A 17,537-nucleotide genomic window follows, 5' to 3' on the forward strand; every position below is an offset into this window, starting at 1 on the left:
TCCCTGAAAATATATATGAGGATTTACAGTCTGGAATCTCCCAGTGATGGTTACAGGTACACAACAAATGAAGTAGGAAGACTATGATGTCAACCATATGCACAGCTTTGGGTTAGTCCAGTATAGATTTTCTTAAACCATTTTCATAGAGAATTAATTCATTATTAAGCCATTAAAAGGTGTTGGCCTTTGAGGGTGTACTTGGACAATCCAAGGCAGGCAAAATTTGTTCCTAGGTAGAGATAACCAAGTACTCAGTTTGCACCACACAGTTCCTTTCGTGCTTGGCATTAATTACAAGATCATCATCAGAAATCCACCCTTCCAGATCAAAAAACTTTCTGCACTATGACAGTCCCATCTTTCTTCCATACCTCAGGCTGTAAGGACTATGTACTTGATGGGGAATATCCTAATAAATCCTCAGATGTAAAACTAGAACCAATAGGTGTGAAGTATGTAAGTCACTGAAGTGAGACACAAGAAACTGATGGCAAGGAGAAGCAGAGACACTGAGGGGAAATTAAACTCCTTTTGTTTTATATGGTAGAGGCAAAAATGGGAATGGTAGCAGAAAGGAAATGGAAGACCATGGATGCTGGTGTACTTCAAGCTTTGATGGAAGTTGAAAGGACGTTCAAGATTAGAGATGTCAGAATTATTCCCCATCATCTGCAGTCTTGCAACAACTTCTGCAGTTGCTTCAGTTTCACGTTTGTCTTATTATCACTAAGCAACTGATTCAAAGAAACAAAGGTGCAAATTGATCTGGGAGAAATAGAATTCCAGATCTATCCCTTTCAGCCTAACAAGGCATTCCAAACAACAGACTTAGGTATAGGAAAAATGGGAGGGAAAGGGAAAACGGCCAATATGATCTAATTTGGATGCTCCTGGGTTAGCTCTCCACTGGAGGTTTCTGAAATACTATCTGAATCTCCAAAACCCATTCTTTCCCAGTAAGTTACCCTGATAAAGGCTACAACACTGCACCTTAATCTGTGGGTAATTTGTAAAGACACAAGCCTTAGGCACTGGACATTCTCTATCCTGCTGATCTCCAGGACAATTATATCTTATCAATACACATAAAAATTAGGTTATTCACTTTGTAGAGCAGTGACTTGAGAAACAAAGTTGAGGCCTGCACCCTATTTTTTTGAGGAAGGCTCCCTTATTTTTGCCAATCAGTAAAGCTGAATACATGGCAAAAAGTATAGTAATACAGAAAATTTAGTTAAGTGTAGTCAGTTTTAAATAGAAGCCTGACATTTGTGCACATTGCTGAAGTATTTGTGGTCTTCAAAAAACAATGCTGAACAAGTTTTATAATATATATAGCACTATAGCACTTCAGATATCACATGAGTAGGCAAAGACCTATATATATCCAGGGACAAGAGCACAGACACAAACCCTGACATATAAATTAGTCTAACTTGATCCTTCAGCTGCTATGGGTGCTGGTACCAGTTATAGCAACCAAGCCACAATATTTTAGGAACTAGCTTTGAAAGATTTTTAGGGCTGAAACATCCATATTTATGCTACTAACATTTGAATGGGAATCCATCAGACAATATTTAGCCTTTTCTTGTGTCTAAACCTGCTCAGAAACAGGGCTGCTAGGGTTAATCCAGCCACTGATAGAACTGTTGGGAGTGCATCAATATTTGTGTTACTGTTTCTTTTTTTAAAAAGGGAAGGAACATTTCTATAATGCACTGTGGCATATAGCATGGTATCACTCTCTCTCACAATAATCTGCACATTTTCTTGGTCTTTCTAGAGAGGGAACATCTATTAGTAGCTTCTCTTTTAATGGAAACATGTTCCTTTCCAGTTTGTGGCTTGCTCCTGTCACAGATGGAGAAAAAAAGGTCTGTCTTTTGCTTATTTAGGACAAAATCTCATTCTCTAAGGCTGTCACAGAGCATGGAGTCAAGTGGAAATTTTAAATCATCATTAGAGAACTGTAAAGCATGAAACTTGGGTAGATTTCAAAAAAGTCAGCTAGTTCATTAACCACATAAATCAGTGTTGTATCCTTCCCTCTGCTTGTATATCTATTGAAACCACAGAATTGACCATAAAAATACCTTGCAGAAATCTCTACAAGCAGTGTTTAAAGACAAAGCCATCCTATCTGTCATTACAGCTCCAAAATATAAAATAACAGGTGTCAGCCTCCATCATAGGGACATCACCTGGGCAGGCCAAGGCACCATGGGCTTGATTTCAGAATAACAAAAGCAGAGAACTTCTTAACATTGCATTCATCCCAGATGAACTTGCAATCACAAGAATTAAGTTTTTTCATCAATGATTTCAAAATTGGAGCCTACCAAAGCTCTAGCAAAGCACTTGTGTATCATTGGAAATGGATGGAATTTCCTTTAAAAATATTGATTTGTTCTTCTGGGCAAATCCCTTGGGTGTTGCCTATGAAATAACAAAATCACTTTCCAGGTGGACATAATTTTAGATCTGTTCCCATCATCAGTGTAAGAATGTGAAAGATGGATACCAGATCACAGGACAGCATTCAAATCAGGAAGCTAAATTTGATAACCAAAGATATATGGGAGTTTGAGTAGCCCCCTCTGTGCACCATCCCTTCAGCTGTTCAGCAGGAAAACAGCTCAGAGGAACCTGATAAACAGCCTAAATATTCAGTGCGTGTTGATTTTACTTGAGACCACAGTTAATCTATAGATAGGCAAGCAAAACTGAATAGGACTTTCAGTTTCTTTATCTGAAAAGAGATAAATCCCTGTGGAATTATATTCTTGCTAATTATGGAAAATAGACTACACAAACTTACATTCCTAAGGAGTACACTTAATTGTTTTCCAATTCCTACCTGCAATCCAAACAACCAACAAAAAAAAAAAAAAACCAGACACCAAAAAGCCTCAAACCAACACCCAGAATAATAATATGTCTTGGGAAATGTAAATGAACAGTAGTACTGAATGAGAACATTTTCTCTAGAGCATTAAAGAAATCTATCAAGAAGCAGTGTAAAGCTGTCAAAGTAGCAAACATCTACTCTCCTAACATTTTTTTTTTAGAAATGAGAACTAGGTCCTTGCTGATCATGCACTGACACCAAATGATAATTGTCCATGTTTTCCTTTGTATTTTCTTGTGATGGAAAAGGATTAGCCCAGGGCCACCAGTCCCTTTCATTGCTGGGTTACTGGGCATCCCAGCACTCAACTGATAATACCTGGGCTTAAGAAATCCAAGTGCCACGCTACAGAATACACCCATCATCAAATTGCTGCCATTTTCTTGTCAAAAATGAGACTTTTGGCATGAAGACCCTGTCAATAATTATTAATGCTGGCAGTCTGAGCACTTGCAGCAAGACAAAGCAGTAGCAGAATGAATCATTGAGTGTCCAGTGACTTTGTAGGTGAATTGCAGAGGAGTGTTGTTTACCAAAACATCTCTGTTACAACATTGCTTCTCCTGCCCTAACCCTCTAGGTTGCACCAGATGTAAAATCATACCTACCTATGATATATGCCATGTTTCTCCTTTCTTTCCAGCAAGATGCTGATTGGAGGAACGACGTAGACCTGAATTAGCTACAGATATATGTGGGCTTTATTTTCTTTTCATTGAGTTTTCAACATGTGATACAAAATTTATGCAGAATCTGTTAAAGCAAAAGCAGAAACAAGCTTCCCCCTCCCAAATTATACCCTTAATGGTAAACTGGAAATGAAATTTAAAAAGAAAAAAATAAAAAAGAAGCTTTTTCAGTTAAATGCCTTTGATCTTCAGAAATGAATGAATAAGCAAAGAGCTGATGGAAAGGTGTGGGCCTTTTAAATCTCAAGGTTGATTCCAGCATGCATCTACATCATGCACACCTTACTTAATTACAGTAGTGGTTGATGGCAGTGACACTGTTAGGTGAGTTTTCTCTCTAATGAATTTTGTCTAGAATAATGCTCATGAAAATAATAGCATGGACTTTGGCTTTTTGCATTTTGTTCTATAGGAATATGTTTGGATTTTTTTTTTTTTGGTGGGGGGGAGGGTGTGGTATGTGTGAATGTTCTCTCTCTACAACAACATTACCAAAACTGGGATTCCTGTAAGCAGATTCTGACATCCCATATTACTCACTATTGGCTGGATTTCTCCTGGACAAAACAGTGATGCCTTGCCAGATGAATTTGTTATCTGTCTCCCAACATTCCCAACGAGGGATGGATGGATGAAAAGCCATAGGAAGAATGTGGGCCTGATGTAAGGCACTGGGTGCTGAACCAGCCATAGTCAGGTTGTGATGTGTTTTTGCTCTTTACAACTACAAATACACATTGGATTCATGGACTTCTGATGTGGTGCTCCTTGCCTTTCAGCATATGTTGGAAATGTTCCTAAATTATCTCCAACTTTTCCAAAATATTTACAAACTGTGCAATTGGAGGCAGTTAAAAATCAGGAAATGCTTTCTGCTAGGAAGCAATTTAAGTAAAATCTCAGTGTATTGAATATCCTGGTACAAATACAAGATATTAAATTTTCTGCTGTAGGGTTAAGCATATCATGTCCATGACCATGGCACATTCCAACTCTTTATGCAATTCATTCACCAGATGGGGCAATAATCCTGTCTGAACCATGCAGATAATAATTTGAATTACTCTAGGAATACACTAGATATTACTTTAGCTTCCCCAGCACCTGAGGATCTCAGAACTTCTCTTTCAGATAAAAATTTATTGCATTTGTATCACTGGACCTGCATCTGTTTTTGCTTAATTTGGTGGAATTATTCAGGACTGACAAAGTTAACTGAAACCAAACATGGTCCAAGAAGCAAAGTTATGTCTTTTTTATGCCTTTGGCAAGTTCACTCCCAACAATGAAAATTAAATAGTTACGAGGATGACTACTGGGAGGATGTATGAAAGCTGCTTAAGGTTTTGAGAAAAAAAAAATAAAATAAACTTACAATGAATATTAAAAAGAATGGCTTCTATTTCCTTTTTAGTTCCTACCTCTGCTACTTGGATATATGAATCTAGCCCCATCTAAAACATCAGTAAAAGAAGGATGAGGTTATTGTTATCTCAGAATCACACATTTTGAGCTGTTCAATCTGAAATGGGATCAGCAGCACGCAGGCAGCTTTGAGGAGGAACTGGATGTGTGAAGAAAGATTGATTAGGTATGGGATGGGTAATGGATGACTGAACAGGTAAGTTGATCAAATGAAAGTTTAAAATCAGTAAAGCATCTGGCTGCTGCAGAAAATTGTTAGTAATTAGCTCCATGCTTCCAAGTTTTTGAAAGCCTGAAGGCAAAGGCTAATGCATCTGGATCATCAGGTTATTGAGAGAGAAATATGATTTTTTTTTATGGGAGCAAAGCACTGGCTATTGTGCTGTAAATTATACAAATTACTGTTTAGGGGGTTTGTTTTCTTTTAAAACAAGTTTTCCAATCTCTAATGGCTACATTGCATTAATTAAGCCTTAGTTCCCCACTAGGGAACCCTTCTGTTGTGTTCATGTCATAGCTTGCAGCTAACTCTGGGAGTGGGAATTTTTAATGAGTGTACAGTGGTAATATTATATAATTAATCTTTGAATTTAAGCACAGCCCCAAGGCTTTTAATGCCAAAAGCAGGCTTAAGTGATTTGCAGAACTATGACCACAGTGCCTATAAAATAGAACAGGAGGAAGATTTTCCTAACAAAATTTATCTTTTAATGTGCCTGAACCTAAATATGTACCATACATATAAGAAGAAAATAAATCTTACTCAAAATCAATAGCCAATTTTTTGTGGGGTATTTTATTTTCTTTGTTTGATGATGGATGTCCTGACTAAAGGGCTATTAAAGAGTGGAAGATGGGTAGCAGAGGAACTCTCAATCACTACTGTAGATATCTTGTGCTCTTGCCTTCAGAAAGATGCTGAACATCCTTCTTCAACCACAACTGATTTGTCCCATGTACCAAAGGCAAAAATATGTTGTGCAATAAAGGTCTGAATGGAGAATTTGTTCTGATGGGATGACATTTAATCATTTGAAACAGCAAAATAGGACATGGAAAATGCTCAGTATGGACCACAGTCTAAATGCCACAGAGATTTCAATATGGTGACAGAACCACACTATGATCTCTCTTTTTTTTGTTTTTTTTCTTCATTATAACAGCTCTCTTTTTATAAGATCTGTGTGCACAAACACTGAATATGCTTGGTCTATATCTGCATAGACTTATTTATTTCATTTCTTTTTATCACCTCTGTGTGACTTTTCTTTTGTTGAATCTGTTTGGATAAACAACACTCCATAACACATACATAAATGCAAGTTCCATTTTTACACACCCACTTATAAAGTTGCAAAAAAATATGAAAAATAATGGCAGCGAATGAAACAGAAAATATGATGTTTTCTCTTGCTTTTGGTGGCTAACTATACACATAGGAAAAATATCAGTAAAACCCAGTCACCATATTGATCAAAAATGACAAGGATGTTTTATAATCTGGATAAATCACTGTAGTCTATGGCATGCTTTGCTTCATATGTGAGAGATGTGCATCTGGCATCCAACATGCACTTAGCAGGTCTTAATCAGAATTAGCTCTGCATATCTTGGATGCTAATTACAATCTAAGAGTCAGTGGATGACATCCCAGTACATGGAAAACCTTCATGCAAGCCCTAGGCAAACCATGCATACCATTAACTCATTCACTACACTTTCTCCAGAGTGTTAATTCTGAGATATATCCACTGCCAGAATTAATTTATAATGTCATTTTTGTCTGTGGAAACACAGCTTAGAATAAGCTTCAAGGGCAGCACTTCTAGGAAGTGGATGTCTGACTGCAGACATAAAAAAAAAAATATACATATAATATTATCAATTCATGAAAATGTAAACTAGACAATAAGAAAGAAGGGTAGAAAAATAGATAGCTGAAGGACCTATTTTTACTTATTCATATAATATACAACTTGTCACCTGAGTGGTCAACTTTCATTACATTTATTTATATGACCTTTAAATTATCCTTTAGATGGGTGATATCATTATAGAGTAACTGAGTCTACTTAGGGTAGAAATAATCACTGGATAATTTTTTTTAAATGTTCAGCAAAATAGGGACCTTCTATTTTACTTTGATAACTTTTACTTTGATCTATTATTTCCATGATTTTGTTGGGTTTCTTTTGGTTTTTTTTTTTTAACTCAGGAACCTAGTGCTAAATCAAATAGTCTCACCTATGTTCACAAGTGCTAGAAATCACTACAGCTCACAAAAAATCACAAAGCAAATGTGCATGGTGTTTAGGCTGAAAAGCCTGGAAAACACCAGATGTGCTGTCACATAACCTAGTTATTCAAAATTATTATAATTTTTATATGGAGAATGACTGCATGGACTCAAAATGAGAATGACAATCATCTCAAATGGCCAAATCTCTGTCCTCTCATGAGGTAGAAACTGAGAAAAAAAGATGTTGGCTTTAAAAAAATGTAAACCACAATTTTTAAAAACTTCTAAATATCTAATGTGGTGCATTGTTAAGCACTTCCATGGGGTGTGGGGGAAATTTTTTTGCAAAAATGGGATGTATTCTAGGGTACAAGAAACATGGACAAAAGCAACTTTAGAAGGTCTTCCTAAATAAAAAGGCAGATCAAATCTTTCAATCAATCATCATTGCTTCTAATGAACTTTAGACCATGTCCCTGGGAGGTATGAAGCACAGCAGACTGTCCCATATGCCTGTTATTTTCCAGATAATTTCAGATAACTGACCTGTAAAGGCTTTTGGATTTATTTTTTTATAAAGGTAAATTCAACCAAAGCATTTTAATAGATCCTGTGAGTCTTTGAAAATCAAATTAATTCAACCAAGGTGTCTTTTTGACTTTGTCTTTTTTCCTATGTGTATATTAGAAATTTGAACTGATTACTGCTTTATTTGTACTTACAAGTAAATGCTGGATTCATTGCCCCCAATATCAGGTGACTGGAGTTTCTGCACAAGTATCACAATTATGCCAATAAAAAGCACAAAGTTTATCTAAAGGAAAAAAGGAAAAAAAAATATGACAATAATATATTTTTTCAAGTGTGAGAAGGAGACATTTCCATTGACTTGCTGGCTTCATTGTCTTAGTATTCTCCAAACTGCAGTCTACAAGTTTTATAGGATCAGGGGTATAGAGAAAAGTTTTCAAGGGTCTTATTGTCCCTTTTCTAGGCAAAATTATCCCACTTACAGCAGCTAAAATAAGGCAGAACTTCCTCATTCCCAAGCACCAGATGAGACAAACACAAGCAAAATTATTTCAACATTTTTCATTATTCAACCAGTGCAAAGAAGAAAAAGAAAGCTCCTTGCACATCAAAACCATACAGCAAAGATCTCAGCAGTGAAAGAATCTTTAACTCCCACTCTCTGAACTAAGGCACTATAGTTTAGTAGTAACTATTATTTAATGTTTCCTCTTCCCTGAAAGTCCTGAACTGTGCCATTTTCCCTCTGCTTGGCTAAATCTGGCCCAAGATAAGAGGACCTCAAATATGTAGCTGTGAAATGAATTCCATTCAGCACACTCAGTCCAGTTTCCTAGTAACTGGCATCTAGGACTGGTTTAGGTGCCCTGGGTTGTCCCACTTGGGCTGTCACCCCAAATGACACATTTGGATTCCTACACACCCCATGCCATGTCTGCCAGCCCCTGCCAAATGCTCCATATTCTCTAGGGTCTTATTCATAGAATTATTATCTATGTTTAAGCAACTGTGTAACACTTTGTCTGCTAATTTAATAAAGATTACTAATGTAAAAAAAGATTTTCTTAATAAAAATGGAATTACTTAGCAGTGTGGATGGCAAAAGATGGACATTCAGACAAGCTGCCCAGTAGCTCAGGACAGCTGATGCAGCATAGTTTGTAAAGCCATTTAAACCAATTTGCATCATTTTCCCTAAAAATTATGGAGGAAGATCCTCTTCCAAGTGCTCCTTACCATGATTGATCCAACCACAGGACCCTTGATCACCCACCACAAGGCTGTGTTGTCATTCATGTCCCAGCAGCTGCAGTCATTAAAGAAGGAATGGGGTGAGAAAAGAGAAGGAAAGAGAAACATAAAGATGTAACAAGGAAGTTAATAAATTTACAGTTTTTTTAAAGGAGCAGAGAGAGGGAGATTGGCTTTCCTGCTAAATTATTTCATTTGGGTTCAAAGGTACCAGTTCTTTAGTCTGAAGCTTTCATAATTTGTTTTTATGGTCTTTACCCAAATTATCTGAAAGTAGCATTAAGTATTTTTGTGGCAGTTTCAGTGGGAGCTGTTAGTAAACACTTTGGCCATTTGGGAAAATGCCTTTCTGTGTGTTTCTGTGTGTGCAGACAGTTCAGCTGTACACTTGTCCCTTTGGGAGAACAACTCAGCAGATGGGAAAAAGAGATAGGATACCTTGAAGGGTAAGAAATGGTTATCCCAAAGTTGGATATCTCAGTCACTTTCCTGGGGTAAACAGGCAGGAATGTTGATTCCTGACACTGACAGTATATGAGGGTATACTAGAGACTGGTTGTATTGACATATAGGAATGATTTTCCAGTCACTGGGCTGCCAGGAGTGAGGATTCATCTAAGAAGGTTCAAGTAGAGGTTGGGGTCAGCTCCTTTCTTAAGCTCTTGAGAGTGAGTGATCATAAAAAAATGGCATTTCTATTTCAGTATTTAAAATCTTCTTCCAGGCTCCCCAAAGGACTCAAATGAAGATTATTCCATACAGTTGATTTGGACAAATCCTTTTGTAGAGTAAGCTAATTACAGGACCCATGAATGTATGGGGGTCTTTAACTGTAACATACATTTTTAAAGCTAGAAAAACAGCAATAATGAAAAAAACCCTTTTTTCTCCTGTCACACCACTCCTGGCTACACTATTTTAAGTCATTAAAAATTGATGGTCAGTGAAAAAATATCTTTTGTTGGCCTTTGCTTTCTTTCCCTCTTGCTTCCTTTTGGAAAACATAAAAAAATGGGAAAATATCTACTTTGTACCTGCAGTTCTGAGAAGGAGGGTTTCCCTCCCATTGGGACAACAGCCAGAAGTCCCAGCAGTCGTTGTCATGGTGCTTTTGTCAGATGCCAAGAAATAATTTGAAGGAACATAGAGCAATAAACCACTGCTGATCTTATGAGAGCATTAAATGCAACTTCTGTGCCTTTGAAATGGTAGCCTGGTATCTGGGGGATAAGTGAAAATCTTTTGTTTAAACAAAACCAGGTATGTGTGCAAGTGTAAGGAGGGCAAGCTAAAATTCCATCATTAAAGTGCATATTTGGGAGCAGTTGAGTGATGTCTGGTTTAGAAATTTTAGTTGAACTGAGGTATGCAGTATTTTAATTTTTGTTATGGCTTCCCATAACACCAACAATAAAGATCTGTGTGGTAGAGCTGGTGAGAAGAGAGAAAATTCAGAGTTGGGATGTCAAATTTGCACAAAAATAGATTTATTTGCTCTTATTGACTAGTCAGAGAAACTTAAAATCCCTCCAGGATGGTGGGGATTGCCAAATGTAAAGAAACATTTCTGAGTTACCTCTCTTTGGATGCTCAACTTAAAATATCTGAGAGGGGACAAATATTCTGAGGGAATTCCTTTCCACCCAGTCTGTAATTCAGGCTCTTTTTAATTACCAACAACTCTACACGACAAAACAAAACCCCTTAATTATTATATTTTTAATTCATTTTATGCGTTTATAAATTAAGTGTCCTCTTCTGCAAGCTACCCACTATTTGCAGAGCTCAGCCTCTCTGAGATGCACATTAAATCTGCCCTGAAAATCTTCAATGCTGGAAGAATCTGGACAAACTCTAACCTTCATCTGGCTGTTCAGACATTCATGAATAGCAATTTGTCTGTATAGAAATAAAAAATTACAGGGGATGGATACTATCCATTCATCTATTCATCTGCAGCCCAGGTCTGGCTGGGACAGATAGATACTTGGTGGTTGTTTTTTGGTTTATTTTTTCCTCCCCTATTTAAAATATGTATTCTGGGGAGATATATTCTCTCCTCCAAACACTTATTCTTCTTAGATTTATTCCTTTCCTTTTCCAGGATTTGTTCCCATCAAGCTCAGATGCCAAAGTCTACCCTGTAGACATCAACAATTCAATTCAGTATCAAGCTCACACAGAGATTTTTTCAAGGAATTTTTTTCTCCTCTCCCTGTGACATCTATAGGATGGATGTGGTAGAAGTAACATCATCTTCTGCACAGATGAACATGACCAGAAGGATAAAAAAAAAAACCCAATGCACCACAAAAAGTCTGTAATACCAACCAACAAGATGCACTACATAAAGTGGCTCCCTCATTTCTTTCAAATTCATCACTTCAGTGGAGGTCAGACACCCAGGATTCTTTTTCAGGATGGATGAAGAGAAGAGAGGCAGTGGGATGGGGTAAGGATGTGAGTTCCATTTGAAAAGGCCAGAGTCTGATCTCTGTTACCTCTCTGGTGTACATCTGGAATAACCCCATTTAATTCAGTAGCACAGCTCTGGATAAAGAGTTGCATTTCTCTCCACAAACCTCTCACTGACAGTGCTGTGAATCAGGAGCTGAAGCCAGGGGAGCTCTGCCAGCTTTAGAAGGAGCAGGCAGGAAGAGTTTCAGGCTCAGAATCTGTATTTTACTCCATTCCTTTGCAACTCTGGTTTCCCAGCTCAGTCATTCCTGCAATGCTTTCAGGCTCCCGCTGGCTTCTTGCCCACCCCCAAAACAATGCTGACTGATTTTTTAAAAAGTTAGCACTGAGACACTCAGCTAGAATCTGTCTAAAGTCATTGCATGCTAAGTAGCCTCTCTAACGCAAAAAAAAAAAAAAAAAAAAAAAAAAAAAGGCATGGGGACCTGTTTGTGTTGGGTTTTTTTCTTCTTTTTTCTTCTGCAAGAAATTCTCCCTACCCGCAAAATATATGAAGTATTTGTACTCTTAAGAAATATTAATGCATTTAGAACCAGTGTTGTAATCTTACCAGTGACACATCAGGGGGTTCTGGCTTGTTTTGTGTGGAAATAAGTGATTTAATTTGGCTTCATGTAGGAATAGAACACTGGGTCACAGCACTTGCTTTGCCAGTGGAGGAAGGGCTTCATGTGCTTTCCAAAATAAGCATGAAAGAAGAAGGATGTAGAAAAGATGACAGAACAGTGATTTTTGTGCAAATTTTAGATCCAGGTGTCTCTAGTACACCTAGGTGATAGTAAAACCTGAGCTAAGTGTCTCGGAAATGGGATTTGGGTAATACCTTTCACTCAAATCAAAGTGCTTGGTCACTGCTGGATTTTCAAAATTTTGGGATGGAATGGAATGGAATGGAATGGAATGGAATGGAATGGAATGGAGGACTTTTTCAGTTGGAAGGGACCTACAATGATCATCTAGCCCAGCTTCACTCTCTTTCATCCCCAGCAGTTTTCCTAATATTTCACCAATTTCAAGCATAGATATCAGCAAGTGGAAAATACCCCAACATTGCTAAGTTTTTATATTTTTAAGGTGTATATTCATGTCCATTCTTACCAGATGTGTGTGCTGTTCTATCAGACCAGTCAATCTACTGACTAAAGAGATGTGCAAAGCCATCTCTGGGAGAAGCCTTTCCTTCTGATCCTTTAGAAAAAGATCTAGGATATTTGCAGGGTTTGTTTTTTTTTGGGGAGGGGGGGGTTGCTTTTTTTGGAGTTTGAGTTTATTTGTTGTTTTGTTTTGTTGGGTTTTTTTTGTCTGGTTGGTTTGGGGTTTTTTGTGTGTGTGTGGGGGGGGTTTTCCCCACACAGAACGTAGGATATGGATTTTCTGTTTCACGTCATCTCCTCCTCTAGACTTGGGGAAAAAAAAACCTTTCAATTCATTACATTTACAGGCTACATCTTCTTTCACGAACTCATCACTGCAATAAGGATGTAAACATCACAGAATAGTTTGGGTTAAAAGGGACTTTTAAAGGTCATCTTCAAATTAAGGCTGTTTACACAGCTAAATACAAAAGCACTCCAGGTTGAACACTGAACCTAAACTACTTGCAGCCTCAAATCAATATCAGAAATGGAAGGATCAGAGTTGTGTCCTATGACCACTCTATTCCTCTTTTACCCTTCCCACTGTGATGAGTGAACCTCAAATGGTTTCCCATGCAGCAATACCTACCCAGTGTCATCAAAGTGAAGTCTCAGCACTGCCCAGACAGTGACACAAATTGTTGGGGTACCTGCAGAAGAGAAGATGGTGAGATCATTAGCAGGCTGGATACATTTATTAATCAGTAATGAGCACTTTCTGCAACCTCTCCACTGAGGTTCTATTTCCTAACAGCACTCGTGTACAGAAAAAATTCAATTAATGACATTAATTCCGAGCTATAGAAACACCTGGCTCAGTCAGAGGATGGGTTTGTCTTGGTGATCTTCCAGAAAGATAAAACTGATAACAGGAAAGAATGAAGCTTCAGGTCATTATTGCTGAAAGTTGCATGAACATTAAAACAAAGTCTGTACCAAATAAAAGCAGTGACATCAGCTTTCATGTCTAGAGCTGCTGTAATTATGCAATAATTGGGGAATGACAGATGTTGAGCTGTAATGACATTACTGTAGTCTTTGTGTTCTTATGTGGTTTTGTTGTAAGTGATTTGCATTTATTGCATTTTCTCCATTGTTGTGCAAAGAACTGATTTTGCTTTACTTAATCACAAGAAATCATTGTAGGAGAGTATTTCAGTAACCACAGGACTTTTAATTTTTTTTTCCCCATTAAAAAAATTGAACCCCAGCCTCCCAAAAGAGAATACTGGGAGCAAGAATTTAATTTCTGTTTCAGACACTTCTTGACAATTTAAAAAATGCATGTAAAATAAAAGAATTCATTCAAAGCAGCAGGAAACCACTGAGAAACCTGGCTTTATTTTTTTCTTTCTGAAAGAAATTTTTCAGTAGAAATATTTTTATAAAACAACACAGGCTTGACAGAAAACTCCAGGTGAGTGGGATCTACATTTCATGGCAAAAGAAATCTTTGACTAGCAAACTGTGTCCAACTATTCAGGCACCACTGGAAAGATAAAGTGCTGAAAAAAATCCAAACAAGGACCTTGCTAACCCCAGCCTGCAGCAGTGAATGAGACTGGGGTAAGTTGACAGGAACAATTATGTCTCATCCAATTTTCAAGGCTGTGTTGATGTCACATTAATTTGTCATTCGACTGAACCCACTTAAGTGAGCCCCTGTCAAATCTCATGTTCCTGCTCTCAGAAATAAAAATATCCCTGTTAGGCCTAGATGACTGATGAAGCCCTCCTCCTTTCAAAAAGCCCAGACAGACTGATTTGAAAGGAAAATGAAAAAGGAAAAAAAAAAAAAAAAAAAAGAGAGATAGATAAAATGAGGTGCTCTGGGAAGAAAAAATCATGCATCTTTAATTTAAGCTGAAGTCTGGTTTTCTCACATGAGAATACCTAGAAAATATTGAGATTTTTGCACTCTTAAGAGATGCACAATAATAAAAATAATCTTTATATACTAACCATGGGTCTGATGTGCTATGTAGTTTGCACTGATTTGAACTCTAAGTTTTGATGGCATGAATGGTGTTCCAGCCTGTGCAGGAAGGCAGAAGTAGGCTAAATGTGTCATAAAAATATAGTTCAAAAACCAGGTTTTGAAAAAAAAAAACAAACCAATACCTGGAGTTTTGAACTATCTGCTACAGGAATACAGAGACACGTTACTTCACATCAGAAGATATCTATATCTTCATTGATTTTACAGCTTATGAGAAACACTAGAAAACAGACAAGTCTTAAAGGCTGAGACCTATTCTTGCTGACTTTATTAGGATTAGGAGAGAGCTCAGGAAGCCAGCAATCTATCCAGGGAGTCTACCAGCAGCATATTGCATATTCAAAAGAAAAAAACCTCCCTGGATCCACAGAGCCATATGCAGCTCTCATTAAGCAAATGAGGACACTGGTGTGCTCAGCACATTTTTAAGAAACAGATGAATATCCAGATGCTGCAAAATGCTGAGCTCTTGCTTATTATTGCTACAATGCAACTCTCCCCCCATCAGCTCGGAGCTGAGGGGCTGCTTTGGCCCTTCATGATTTGAATCCAGAGGCTGGAAGGGCTTCTGGTTTTGCAAAGTGCCAATCACTCCTGCCAGGTCTGGGGAGCTGTATTCAACCTCAGGTATACAGGAGTCAAGAAAATATTGGAAAAAAAAAAAAAAAAAAACCCAAATCAAAACTATCCACATTTGGAGATCCTCTTGGTGCTATCAACAGATATTCTTCATTATGCTTTGAACAAGAAGTGATATCTAAAAACTGAGCAGCTTAATATTATTTATGGTATTCAGCTCAAGAGCAGTTCTTTTTAGGTTGCATTACAGAATGAATCCATCTGGGTTTTTCTTTCATTACAGGGATTATTTTAAAAAATAAAATCAGTTAATGGGATGTTGTAATATTCTGACATTCAGACAAACCTACATATTTCTGACTCGTGCAAAGTTAATTAAAGGAACCCAGCCTCTGATTTATGTTCAGGTTGCAAAGATTTATGCATTTTTTTCTTTAATAATTGTCACGTTTTCGTGTACATAACCCCCAGGTTCTTTTTGAAAACAGCTTTATATCTGTGCTGTGGATAATACACAGGGAACTTTGAACATCTTTTTTCCAATAGTTTCTTTTTCAATAGTCTTTTCCAATAGCCCCTCTTTTCCTATAGGCTTTATATATCATAGATTATTTCTCATTGCTGGTTCTCTTCTTACTTCTCTATTCCTTTGCTCCTGTTGCAGGGAGTCTTTTCCAGAAGATGGGAGATTTTGTGTGTATACAGCTACATCAGAGGGAAAAAAAACCCCAAACCAGTTGTTGTTTACTTGAAGGTTCATGTTACATGAGGCTTTTAGGAGAATAGTTTAAGGTTTGTGGTTTGTATGTAGACTTTACACATAAATATACAGAATTATTTCCAGGTTATTTCAGAAGTATGTTTTCTTTCAATTAAGAATTGGGTTTAATGTTCTTAGGATACACTTAAAATCAATGTATTCTTCTGTAAAGGTGATGAAGATACAGATATCTTTTGATGTAAAGAAAAGTGTCCGTATATCCCTGCAGCAGATTGTTCAAAACTCCAGGCTGATCTGAAATTTGGTTTTTTTAACTATATTTTTCATTCACCATCTGACTTTTGCACAAAAATGTCAGCAAAGAACTCTTTGAATTAACCTGTTGCAGGAATCTTTTTATCTCCAGAAAGCCAAGTTAAAAAACAGTTAGACTGCCTATCAGTGTAACTGGAATTTCTGAAACAAATTTTGTTTTTTCCCATTGAAAATTTCCATTTCTTGTCCAGGTAGGATGAGCATATGTAGATACTCTTTCAATAAATATTTAATTTAACTATTATCTGGAAGAAAGTTATAAATGAAATCTTAGAAAATAAACTAAACCTAGCAATACAGATTAGATTAAACTGAAAAAAGTGGCATTAAGGTCACATCTTGTAAAATGCAGTTCTGAGTTGTGGACTACATTTCTGCAAGAGATGCAGTGTCCTCCTGATTTTGGTTCAATTCTATGCATGCAAAAGAAAGTGCAACATGGTCTGGCCTGCAGTGGTAGTTCTATATGAAGATGAAAACTATACATAGAAATTGTATGTGGACATATTAGATGGTTTGTGGAGACATCTTGCACACCAAGAGGCATTTAAGACAAGAAATGTCACATACCCCAACCAATAATTGTGTACCAGTAGAAATATCTCCTCTCTGGGAAAAAGGTTTCTACCAATAAAGTGAAAAGGTACAATCCCTCAATGAAAAGCCAGAAGTAGTTGGACATGACACAGTAGTGAAAAAACACCATCACTGCTTTGCATTCCACCTGCAGAGAATCAAGAAAAACAGAGTTATTTCTGTGTTCTTTCCACCTAGCAGGTGGAGAAAAATAAGCTTTCAACCTCTCCAAATCTCTCAGGGGAAAGGAACGCAGCTGGGATTGGTATTATACTTTTTTAATAGCAAAGTTTTAAAAGCAAGAAAAGAATGTGAGGTGCTACTTAGAGAATGAAGCTTGAAAGGGCAGGAAGCCAATTTTACCAGTGGGAGGTGGTCAACAAAGGTCTTCAGAGAGCTTGAGAACATCCCACGTCAGTGGGAGCTCACGTCGTCAATGGATGCTTAATTGCTAGATTTAAGCCCCCTTCCAAGAGTTAAGTGCAGAGAAGAAAAGAGTCCAGTTCTGTACTGAGAAAGCCAAGGAAGGATCTGAAATGGCATAAGGATTGTGGGAAGCCCTGAGAGTGGGATCAGAAAGGATGCACCCTCCTGTGTGCAGTTGTACTTCCCTGCCATTTGTGGGTGTTGTCACTTGGGGATAGAAACAGGAAAATAAGTGCAAGTGTAAAGGAAGAAGATTGA

General features: G+C 37.4%; 1 protein-coding gene across 1 annotated transcript in view; it reads right to left on the bottom strand.

Annotated features, from left to right (window-relative positions):
- The window catches only part of ADCYAP1R1 (ADCYAP receptor type I), a 134,690-nt gene that overhangs the window by 19,474 nt on the left and 97,679 nt on the right, over nt 1–17,537 (bottom strand). The window contains exons 10-13 of the mRNA XM_071734585.1: nt 16,848–17,001; nt 13,253–13,313; nt 9,035–9,104; nt 7,990–8,081 (exon numbers count right to left, since the gene is read on the bottom strand). Of these exons, the coding sequence (XP_071590686.1) occupies nt 7,990–8,081; nt 9,035–9,104; nt 13,253–13,313; nt 16,848–17,001 (377 nt within the window). The remainder of the gene's footprint in view (nt 1–7,989; nt 8,082–9,034; nt 9,105–13,252; nt 13,314–16,847; nt 17,002–17,537) is intronic.

Source organism: Heliangelus exortis, chromosome 2, assembly GCF_036169615.1.
Source record: "Heliangelus exortis chromosome 2, bHelExo1.hap1, whole genome shotgun sequence".
Taxonomy (NCBI): domain Eukaryota; kingdom Metazoa; phylum Chordata; class Aves; order Apodiformes; family Trochilidae; genus Heliangelus; species Heliangelus exortis.